The 12,045-nt window shown below is 34.4% G+C and overlaps 1 protein-coding gene across 1 annotated transcript in view; it reads left to right on the top strand.

The window, feature by feature from the left end:
- The window catches only part of TLL1 (tolloid like 1), a 127,049-nt gene that overhangs the window by 47,910 nt on the left and 67,094 nt on the right, over positions 1-12,045 (top strand). The window contains exons 2-3 of the mRNA XM_014878551.2: positions 7,835-7,945; positions 11,898-11,978. Coding sequence (XP_014734037.2) covers positions 7,835-7,945; positions 11,898-11,978 — 192 coding nt within the window. The remainder of the gene's footprint in view (positions 1-7,834; positions 7,946-11,897; positions 11,979-12,045) is intronic.

The raw sequence follows: 12,045 nt of genomic DNA, 5'->3' as shown, positions 1-12,045 counted from the left end.
TTGCATAAAAAAAGAAAATAGTTACTGAAAGTCAGGAAGCTTGCCAGGTTGAGCAGCTTAACCAAGAACAAAAACTTTCACAGAGTAGCTGTTGCAATACTGAAGAACCTGCCCTCAAAACACTTTGCAGTAAGTTTAGGAGTGAAGCTTGTCCTTTTACCTAAGACTGCAACTTCTGTTAGAATTGTCTTTGCTTTTTTGAAGTTTTTTTTGGTACTAATTTTAAAGAAATGTGAAAATTATCACTAAAACACAAAGCAGAAGGAAAATGGAATTGAAAAAACCACTTTTTGAAATTAAGAACAAAGTAAAAACTGGAATTAGCTCAGGGTAAGTGGATATCTATAAACTGAGATTTATCTGTGCCATGAAGAAGGATATTTAGCAAATTAGTGTCCCCTTTCAAAAAGATCAAGTTCTACAAGTGTCTCCTTTGGTAAATGAAGGTTCTACTCAGATAAAGGGTATCACAATTATTCCATTTTCTTGATGGGTATTGCTTTATATCAGAGATGTTTCCTGCTTGGAAAAAATCAGGACATGCCCCAGTGCAGCATGCCACTAACCCCATAGCCCACCTGCACTGTGATGTGATTGCCGTGCTCCTGGAAGGGCTGTCTGGAAGGAGTTCACTCTATGGGACAGTGGATGGCTTTCCAGCAATTATTTCTCTTCTCCTACCCTTCGCTCTATAGCTGTTTTTTGCGTCCACAGTCAGATCCTACCTGGTTATTTTTCTGTCCTAGTTGGGTCAGTTTGGTAGTAACTTCCTGGAAAATATCTGTGGCTGTAGTGAAATGCTACATACCTCAGATGGGGCTCCGTAAGTGTAACTTGGGAGCAACAACAGGGAGTTAGTTCCGTGTTGTATCCTCTTTATTTGTCCTGTCTTGTTCTAATTTTAATGATTTTTAAGAAAAGTATATTGAACTTGAATATCCCAATAGGGATGTTGCCTTGTCAGCATCCTACCTATAAATGTGAACACATGGTCAAAGGAAGGAAGCCAAAAGCCTTGTGCATGGGGAACACTGGGAAGATTTCTAGAGGTGGGTGATGTTGGTTGATTTGCAGGTAATGCTGTCAACATGCAAGTAGCGTCATAAAATATTTGAGTAAATTGCATGGCAATTTGTCCTTCTGAGGCTACATCACTATCACATACAAGCTAGCTGATTTCTGGATAACTTTGTGTGAGCTGTTGTCAAGGGATGCCACATTCAAAAGAAAGGAGGAATTAATTTCTAACTGGTGTATAGTCTGGAGATATTTAAAGTACTCTGCCAGCATTATTTTCTTTTCTGATAGAAGTGAAAATGGTACGTTCCTTAGGGAGAATGGTTTTCTGATTGTGAGTTTGAAAAATATAATTGGTATGAGTGTTGATGAATTTACTAGTTTATATAATTTATATGGAAATATGGAAGCAGCCTGTCAGAGATGTTACATCCCTTTTCAGGTGTGCCTATGCAAACTTTTTCAAGTATATAATTTGTTTCAGTACATATCTGTTATTTCTGTGACAATTGCTTAGAGTTGTGCAGATTTGGAAATGCTGGATGCTAAAAATCATGAAATAGCTAACTTTTCTACCTTGGTCTTCTATTTCATGCTGTTAAAGTTTCACTTAACTTTTCTGTCATATTTTTATCCAATAAAAAGGCAAATTGATTCGGATAATTATTCAACACTTGATTAAATTAACTTTCTCTTGAAAGTTTTGGGAGCTCTGTATGGCAACATGGAAATTTTTTGCACAGTTTTAACTGAAGGTAGCACTTGTGATGAACAATGACAGAGTTCAGGGTATGGTGTGCAGTGGTATGCTCATGGTTGTACACAAGATCTTTTGCTCTTGATTTCCCCTGTCTTGTTCTCAGTTTGATAATTTCTAAAAAAAAAAGTGTATTGCACCTGAAAATCTTGGAAATACTGAAATAATTTGAAGACAATGGTAATGCAGAATAAGATTAGTTATAGTAGTGTATGTTGCTTTCCTTGTAATGAGGTAAAATTGTCTTTACTTACATAGCTTTAATCTTTCCATTTTCTGTTCAGATTTAGAGGCAGTTGTGTAAGTTGTGAATGGATTGTACAGAATAGAGTGACTCACCAAGATACAATATAATGCACATAACTGTGTTGTTACTGGGAAGTGCTCAATGACTCAGCTACAGAAGAGTCTGCTAATTAGAACTACTGTACATGTGGATTTAGAGTAATACCTGCCCTGAAGCTCTCCAGTATGCTTTCTGGCACTTCCTACTGCATGAATTACTGGTCAGGCTTTGCTCTGTGTTGGGCATCCCACCTTTAAGGATGTTAAAGGAGCTCTTCAGATTTCGTTGTTGCGCCTTGCAGTTTATTTTTTTTGTTGTTGTCCATTCTTGGCTGCTTTTGCAATGGAGATAAAGCACAAGCTTTATGTGCCTTGCACTCCCAGTACCATGCCAAAATTTGGGGCTTTGCTTTTGAAATACCTTCTAGTATTTCCTTAATCCTTTCATTGGTATCTTCTCAGTGTAGGAGTAATCTCCCATCAAAATTCTGTGTCTGATCACAGGACAAGATCACTCTTTACATCTCAGTTTGAGAAGGGCTCAGTTGAACATGTTTCTAGCCTGTGGAGTCATCAGAGCAAATCAGATCCTGGGAGTGGTTTCTGGGTGGTCTTGATCTCTGCTGGGTAGCTGAGTGCTCCCGACCTACCCCAAGGTCAAGTTGGTTGTCTTCAGCTGTGCTGTAGGGACAAACATTAACAACCTTGACTTACTTGCATTTTATGTTGTAACTAATACTGGTATGAGTGCTAACAGGAATATATTTTATTAAAAAATGGCTTGAGTTTTAAAAAGCAATAATTGTAGGGGGAATGGTGATGAAGCTTGAAGTAGATAATTTTGTTATTGCAATTATAAGAACATACTCCTTTCTATATTTTGCAGACAAACATGTTAATTGATATTTTGAATCCTAGAATGAGCCATCCTACTACATATTGCCACCCTATGGTATTCAGCAAATAATTTCTTTCTTCCAGACATCTTGAAAGTTGTGAAAGATGTTTTTATTCTCACTGTATATGCTCATTGACTCATACCATGTATGTACATCTATAAACATAAAATAGTTTAAATCTCTTTTTTGACAATTATTTTATAAATTTATTTGTGTTTCTTTCCTGTCCTTAATAGCATATTTTAGTCCTTTAGAATACTGGGTATTTTTCATGATGATGGTCTTTTGGGGAGAGAGTAAGATTAGCACAGAGAAGTTTCCAGATGCATACTAATTATTTTTCATGAAATAATAGATTCTGTTACAAGTAGTAGAGTATAGCTGTAGTTCCTGTGCTTCACCTGTAGTTTATAGATGATCTTAGTTTTACTTTCCATTAATATGGTTTGTGTGGCAATATTAAGGTGTGATTCTCTTGATGGAAAATATATTTTACAACCTACTTATGTTCCTGTTTATTTTCGTGCTTGTGAGCTGATTGGTTATGGGTTGCAAACTTAGCTGCTTTACATGGCAGTGCTTTATCTTTTAGGATAAAATAAGATGTTTTTGAAGATGTTGTTTATCTGAGAGCTTTTGAATTCTGTTAAAGCAGAACCATGTCTGCTGGTTAAGTGTCTTCTCTATTTCAACAGCTCCATAAAAATCCTTTTCCACTGTTACAGAAGAACACGCCTTTACTGCATAAGCTTTTGTCCACCTTTCTGAAACAGATGCATGTATTTGCTCTGTTGAATTTGTGTAAGTGCATCAGGTTGTGGCCATATAAAACATATAAAAATAGAACCGGCATAAAATCTGGTATGACAAGGAACTGTCTTCATCAAGTATTGGACAAAAAGGCCCATTTTATTTTTTCTTAAGAACCTTTATATCATAAAAGCTATTTTTAACTTTTTGTCTGCAATTAACACTGTCTCAGATTTTCAACAGACATTTTTTAAGTTCATTGTCAAGCTTGCATTTTCAAATTAAGTGAAAAAGCCATCTGAAATATCAAGTTTTTGTCATCACTGAATAAATAGGTAGGATAAGAGATAATATGACACAACCTTAAATAAGTAGAGGTACATTAAAGTTCTATTTGGATCACTTTAAAAGTTTTGCTATCTGTTTGTTTCAGTTTTGTTCCCTTGCCTAGTCAGTTGATTTTTGTTAATTTTCCAGATGAAACATATGAATTAAATATGTGTGAAAAATGTGTGAACAACTGAACTGATCAAGACTGTCAGAAGTTCCTTAGAGGGAGCTGCTAAAGCTCTTAATCCTAACATGCTCTTAGCAAAGCCTTTAACATCATGCCTTGCATACCCAAACAATCCTCTGCTTGCTTTCTGCAACATTAACATTGGTTTGTGACATGATGAAGTATACCGAGTGACTTCTTCAGATGGTTTCAGGCCATAAAAATTTTAAGGCAGGAGATAAAACTATGGTCTTCTCTTGTTACAAAGTATTTTGACACTTAAACTGGCATTCCAAAAAATTAAAGGATACATTTAATCGTTATGGAGGATAATTTTGAAACTTTTTTTTGATAATTCTGTCAGGGTTTTGTTTTAGGCTTTGAAGGGCAGAATTAACATTCAGTGCAGAATATTTAGTGCAGTCTTTTCATTGGAAAAAAAGGTGTAATTTTAAAACAGAGCTCCCTTTTTGTCTCCGTTGCTGATTGCTTGGACTACATTGAAATCAAAGAACATCCAGTTAGCTATTGTTTCTTTTGCTAGGTTAGGTTAAATTAATTCAGGAAATCAGAGGTTTAATTCAGTAGAAATAAAGTGACTCTTATTAGATTCTTGCTAAAGTCAAATTAGATCATTTTATCAATGTTTCCGTGTTTTGGCATTTTTATTGCCTTGTGCAAAACAGAATTGCCTTGAGTAAAGCAAACCAGTGGCCTGAAGAAAGTAAGTTCCAAACTTTCCATCATATTCTAATCAAATTATCTATTTCTGATGTTGGTGCTTACTCCTATTTCTTTAGTGTGTCAGAGAATGTGGCTGCTATTGGTCCCACAGTTTACTTGCTTACAGTTACGTGACACTTTTATCAGCACTTATTATATTACTGTGGTTATATTATTGCCAAACTCAACCTTGTCCTTGGTTGCTAATCAAAAACTAGCTAATGCTCCAAATGTTTAACAAAAATAGCTTCCTTTTCCTTTCTAAGGCAGCAAAATTGCTACACAGTGCCTGAAGACTGAGGTATATTTTACATATGTATGCACAAATTTGATATTTTATGTCAGACAAAGTCACAAGAATTAGTATTTCTATTTGTACTTTCATCTTTAAGTGAATCTTACCACAGCAAAGTCGTAAAAGTGATAAAGATGCATCACCAGGACTGAGGCAGATATTTTCCAGGATTTTTTCTACTTATTGTTAATCGGAAGTTTGATTTGCCTTGAGTTTTCGTATTTATACATCAGTATTACACACAGAAACCAAGTGATTCTTGCTAATGCATTTCTGTTGGTGGGCTATCTTTTGCATCATCCATTGTTAACTTCGAATCTTCCTTTTGTTAACTCTCAATATCACCAGGAAAGAAAAATGGCCTTGCTACTAAACTTTAGCACTTTGTCGACTTGGTATGGGCAATGTGTGTGGACTCTGCTGGGGCACACTGTGTCTCTATCAGCATAAATGTGAATTGTTTCTTCCTTTTACAACTTTGTTCTGTTTGTTCGAGCTTGGAGTCTTTCCATGTGCTTATACAGTGGTCCCTGTTATGCATGGCATTTCATAAGAGAAATCTCTAGAAAGCGTTTATAAAAGTAAAAAATATTTAACTCAACAAGATGGAGACTACTGACGTTCTTCCTTCACTGTTCAAAACCCTGATAATTTGAGATTTTTATTTCCCCTAGAATCTTAAGGGAAAAGAGACTCAAACATCTCGAGCTGTCAGTGGCTTGTGTCTGTATGTGATGGTGAAACCATCACTGATGAGAACAGGTTAGCTAGGGGAATGATGTTCCAGTGTGTCCAATGTGAGCATGGGAACAGTGACCCTTGGAAGGATAGTGTTCCACCATGTACTAGAGCTCATTGAACACTTTCAGTAATAGTGTCAAGTACTTGTGATTTCTAAGAACCACTATCTTGTGTAAAAAATTATATAAGCAAAAATATTAATATTTTGAGGAAATGTAAAATGTTGGCTATGTTTTGAATTGAAAATGTAAATTTTCAATTTCTCTAATAATTTCGTTATTAACACTGTGTAGATGATCTGGGGGTGTTTTAAAGGTGTTTTACAAGGCAGGCTAAAGGCATATTCACCGTAATTTCTCCAAGTTGCCTTGTGTTCAAGAAAAATCATATAAATTGGAGGACGCAATACTGTATCTTGGAGTTATTTAAAAATACTTATTTTTGCTTTAGTAAAAACTCTTTTTAAAGTTAATTTAATTCAACACCAGTGAATGTGAGCATCACATTCTGAGAAATGGGTAACTTTTGCAGCAATATGAAACTACTGTGGTGAGAATATTGTCTGATGAGTGGTCTTTAAAGCATGATATAAAAAACAGAGAAAACGAATACAATTAACGATAATGCTTAGAATCAGTTTGAATGGAGGAAGACTAGAGAGACTGATTTGGTAGAAGCTGGACTTTGGACTAGGGTTTAGTTGTGTGGAAGTGAAGAAGGCAGTTTGCTGTAGAGCTGTGGAACAAACAACCAAGCAGTTAGTGATGTCTCCCTAAATGGGGGAAAGAAGGAAAGGATGACAACAAGATTGAATCCAGGGGTTTTGTGACTCTGAGGGAACAAAAAATAGAGCTATTGATAGAGGGAGCAGGAAAAGGAGGAATTTGGATAAAGAAGATAAACAACCACTGTCAGCTCTTGTTAACTGGTACATACTCTGTTGACTTCATTCAGAGCAGTGGAATATGCCTGTTGAGTTCAGCTTTAGTACTAAGTCTGAATAGGCAGGGAGATCTCAGGATAAAATCTCAGCAAAAACAGGCAGAGAGGAAAGTTTGAGGTTATAGATCCCGAAATCATGGAAGTGGATTTGTATCGTGGTCCACTGAGTTGTAGAGGCAGCTTAGGGAAAATGAGTTACCTATGCAAAAGTGAAAAAGAAAAAAACTGAAAATAAATAGAGCAAAAGAAAAAGAGAGAAGGAGAAATCCATCAAAAAGGCCAAAGGAAGGCCACAAAGAGATAGGAGCTTTGAAAAGTAAAGAATTTGAAAGCATTCTAATGGTGAGATTAACTATAAAACGAAAGCATACTAATAAACAGAGAGGAAAATAAAAAATAAAGATTTTTTCTTTTCTCAGTTTAACAGAAAACAGATGCACTTAATTATCCGAGTGAAACATAATATAATATAGAAAGCAACAAACATAATAAAAATTACTTCGAATAATTACTATTTTCAGGAAAATGTTAGGAAATATAAGGGTTGTTTTTTCTCAGAAATGTACATATTTTACTTCATAGTTTAAATGTTCACATCACAGTGTCTTTTATGCTTTGTTGTATTTACATAGAGAAAACTACATGCTAAAAAACTATTAATAGAATGACACTACATTTAAGTTATTGTAGTTAGGTAATGTACAAGGAAACCAAATAGACTAAGATTTTGGAATAAGTTATTTGTCTTTTACTAGGTAGTTTTCTTTTTTCTTCATATAAAAATATAGATCAGTAAGGAAATTTATGTGATGTAAATATATGTTTGTCATATACTTTCCCAAAGGTTGTAAACATAGCATTATATTCTTCAGATTGGCTTTATTGTCCAAATAATTCTTTAATTAAATTGAGCTCTTTTTTATTTAAAGCTGTCTTTTGGGGAGATATTGCCTTAGATGATGAAGACTTAAAAATCTTTCAAATTGACAGGACGATTGACCTTACGCAGCATTCCAACGAAAGACTTGGCCATAATACAGGTATGCTATTTCAGCCTTGTTTTAATTTATTTTTTCCTGTTAGTTAATTCTGCATAGAAGGCAATCTGTTTTTTAATTGTGGAAGTCAGTATAATGTCTTGGATAACATTAGTTTACAGTTAGAAAAATTATTAAACAAAGACTATAGATTCACTTTAGGGAAAAGAGAAGCAAAACATTTAATTTTATTCCAGCATTTCTGTTTAACAATATCTTGTTGAGCTGAGGAGCAGAAACTGGTAGGAAGCATAGAGTCTACTCTGCAGGTGGCCATGTGGGAAAGGAAATTGTACAAAGCTTTGATTTAATCACACAAAGTTCCTGATAGCAGAGCCCAAACACTATGGAGAACATATGTGGTATCCTGGCACTGCAAAATTGGAAGCCTGGCATTGCAACCCCTCCTTTTGCTTTTTTTACTGTGTCGTCCTGTTCTTTATCCAGACCTAGAAGAAACACTAGAATATGTCATCCTTGATAGACTTGCCTTGTCCAAAAAACCAACTATTTATTTGACATTTTAATACACGTTTTTTATGCTATCGTTAGCATAAAATGCATTAGCATCAGAAGCTGCAATCTGATTAACAGAGGCAGCTGGGTATTCAGACAGATAGATAAAGAGATTTTATTTATGTGTAAATATGTCTGTTTGCAAGAGAGAAAACATAATCCATGCCTAAATGGATGTCTGTCTAGTGTCTAAAAATAGTTATGCTTTCAGGCTGTGATTTGTAATTTGATAATTGAGAATTTGTAAACTTTCAGGTTAGGATACAAAAAAAACCAACTTACTGAGGAAAAGTCTGGAAAAAATGCTATTAGAAAATGCAAAAATTTATTATTGAAATTTGTTTTCTGTTAAGCATGTTTTATGTATGCCTGAACTGAGCTACCATAACTTATTCTTGATATGTAGAAAAAAATTTTCAGACCAAGGAAGCAATTTTTAATTTAAGCTTTCAATACTGATATATTTAAAAATATTTTTACTCATTCTACGTAGGTGCTGTAATTAGAGTGGTTTTATGACAACTTGAAAATTTATTTTATCTCCTTTTACATCCACTTGTTTTTCCACAACAGGAAAGCTTTTGATCACTTCTAGATCTGGACTAGATTTTAAAATGTTAATAGAGTTAGTAGGGTCTCTGCTCTCCTTTCCTCCAGACAAATAGTTTTAATTGTCTTTGAAGATATCTCAGGTGCTAGTTTTGTTGAAAAAATGTAGAACACTTGTCATTTCCCCTTAAAGTGGATGCAGTCAAGTGTTTTTTTTGGCTTGCTGACTCTCATTTCTTCTTGCTTTTTCTACTTTTTCTTTTTAACTGCAAAGTTATTATTTTTTTAATTGCCCCACAAAAATATACATTTTTAAGCAGTTTTAAAATTATATTCAATATTTTATTACTTTTTTTTTCCTTTCTTACCTGTTTTGTGGTATGCACATTACCTTATCTCGTGGGTGGTATCCTATTCAGGGTATTGAATCACCCTGTTAAGTATTACTAATGCATTTGGATCAGTTTTTTCTATCTTTATTGCACAAGAGTTAATGCAATTGTAATGATCAGTGGGACTAAACTTTGGAGAACAAAGAAGTTAATGACTTCATAACTACTCTCAGTGAACCCTCAACATTCTTATCTCTCCAAAAAGATCATTGGAGAAGTCAATTTTACACTTTACATATGTAATTTATTTTTCTAAATTTACAACCTTCTTGATGTTTAAACTAGGAATTATGGGCTCGTCTCCCCCTAAACCTAAAAGAGCAAATTTTTAGCAACTAGCTCGTTAATATTAGGTAGCAACTGGAAAAGGAATAAAAGGAATTCTAGATATCTGTAATCTAGAAAACAAAATTTTATCTTAGTTACAGATACAATGACAATGAATTGTAACCTTGATTTCTGAGCATTTTCTGTTGTTGATTTTCACACACTCAGGTAGAAGGATTAGGTACTTGGTTGTAAACCATCAAGATGAAGTGGTGGAGTCACAGTTGTTATTGCAACTCTAATTAAAATCCTGAGGCTCACAGGCTCTGATTCACATTATGTGACTGCTCCTTTTTGTGAGGATTATCTGCTTGGATTTACAGGGTCAATTAAACTGTGAGCTTCTTGGAGTACGGCTCTGTCATTTTATTTTTCATTTTGCCCAAGCAAAATGCATAATCACTGTAAAGAGAAACAACAGTGAAGCTGGTAACATTTATGTGTATAGTTTTATAAGTCCAAACTGCCAGAAGTATCCTCCTTATTCTGCCTGAATTATAAGATGCAGCACATAGGAATGAAAACTTTTTTTAGTCTATATGGTTTGGCAAGGCTGCATGGTCATATAAGATATGACATATCTAGTCATATATGTATATACTTATATAAGAAAGTTGAGAGACTTTTTCTTTGGTTTTTCACTAAGTGAAATACAGAGGCTGCAGTAAAACAGAAATTAGTGTTTTATTTTGTTTTTTTATCCCCTCCTAGAAATATAGTATGATACTTTCTTTAAGTAACTAATGAATTCTTTAGGGGTTTTCTGTTATGTTTGACAGTTGATGCTTATAATGATTTTTTTAATATTTATTTGGAATGCTTATCTAGAAGCCTTATTTTATAGATGAATGTTAACATGAGAGACAATTCCATTAATGATGATCAATGTTGTATCCTCTGCACTTCATGTTATAGCTACCATGCAACTTGTTAGAAAGGAATGTGTTGATCTCTTACCTCATCTATTTAAAATGTTTTTAAAAATTTGGAAAATTTTTCTCAAGGGAGCCAGCAACTATGTGACAGCATAGTCCAAATAATTAGGCACATTGTTATTCACTGAGCAGCCACACACTCACTTGCCTTATATGGAATTTTCTCATCTGTAGTATGAATTTAAGTTGCTGTTTAATAAATTTATTTTCTACATAGATATTAAAAGTTTTTATGGAAAGTTGGGAAAGGCCTTTTTAGTGATGGTTGGAGATATTAATGGCTTGTTTCTTTCTATCTTTTTACTTTTTCAGTTGCAAAAGTAGTTTAGAAATTCTCTTGTCCTATAACTAGGAGTGACTTGCAAAATACAACCTACTGCAAACCTGTAAAATCACAAAACTTTCTGAAGAATTCTTAACTATTTAATTGACTGATAATGGTGTAGTCAGTGTTCTTGCTTCTGGTTTACTGGTGTTTGAAAAGCCAGTTGTAGCCACAGAAGGTTTATGTGTGAAGGGAGTATGTAGCAGACTGGATGCAGTAAACCCAGAAATGTGTTTTATTTCTGTAAATGGCATGGTAAATGTTAATAATAAACTACTTCCTATGTTAGATTTTCATTGACTGCTGCAATCACGACATATATGTATATATACCTGCCAGGTCTTACTGCCATGTACACTGGCATGTGATGTTTCAAAGGCTAAAAGTGCATTGAAATCTATTTGCATGCCAGCAAAGAAAAATATTTCATGGCTAACTCAACCACATTAGGTTTGCATCAGTTTTACTGGGTTTGTTTGTTTTCTGATGAAACTTTGGCTGTTTGCTTTTTCTCCTTCCCCTCCCTTGAAATGAGAAAATTATGGCATGCATTCAGGAAATTTCTTAGAGAGCAACCCTTTTAGCTGTCAATCAATATGGCTGTGAGGATGTCAAGGTCACCAGGAAGAAAAAAGCTCCAAATAATAATTAGATGATGTAATTGTCATGACTTGCTTGAATAACAAAGACATGTTGGCTTCCATTCATGGAATGCATATTAGAAAAAAATTCAGCTAATCATGTGTTTTTATTGCTTTGTCAAGAATACTTGAAATGTTTTTATGGAAATTTTCAAGGAATATGAAGCTTCCTTTAGGATGCCTCTCTAGGCTAATATAGCTGCCATATGTATAAAATCCCATGGTTTTAACTTTTGAAAATTCATTTTTTTTTTCCTTTTCTTTTTAAAGGTGGCTTTGGAGAGCATGGAATGTCAAAAAAACGAGGTGCCCTCTATCAGCTTATAGAGAGGATAAGAAGATTTGGCGCTGGTATTTTCACTGTTTAAATTAGCAAGTTGCCTGATGTGATCGTGTATAATGAACATTAATGAATCTG

This window comes from Sturnus vulgaris, chromosome 4, assembly GCF_052056855.1.
Source record: "Sturnus vulgaris isolate bStuVul1 chromosome 4, bStuVul1.hap1, whole genome shotgun sequence".
NCBI classification, from domain to species: Eukaryota; Metazoa; Chordata; class Aves; order Passeriformes; family Sturnidae; genus Sturnus; species Sturnus vulgaris.
Note: the sequence above shows the minus strand (reverse complement) of the source record. Positions and strands in the feature narration are given on the sequence as shown.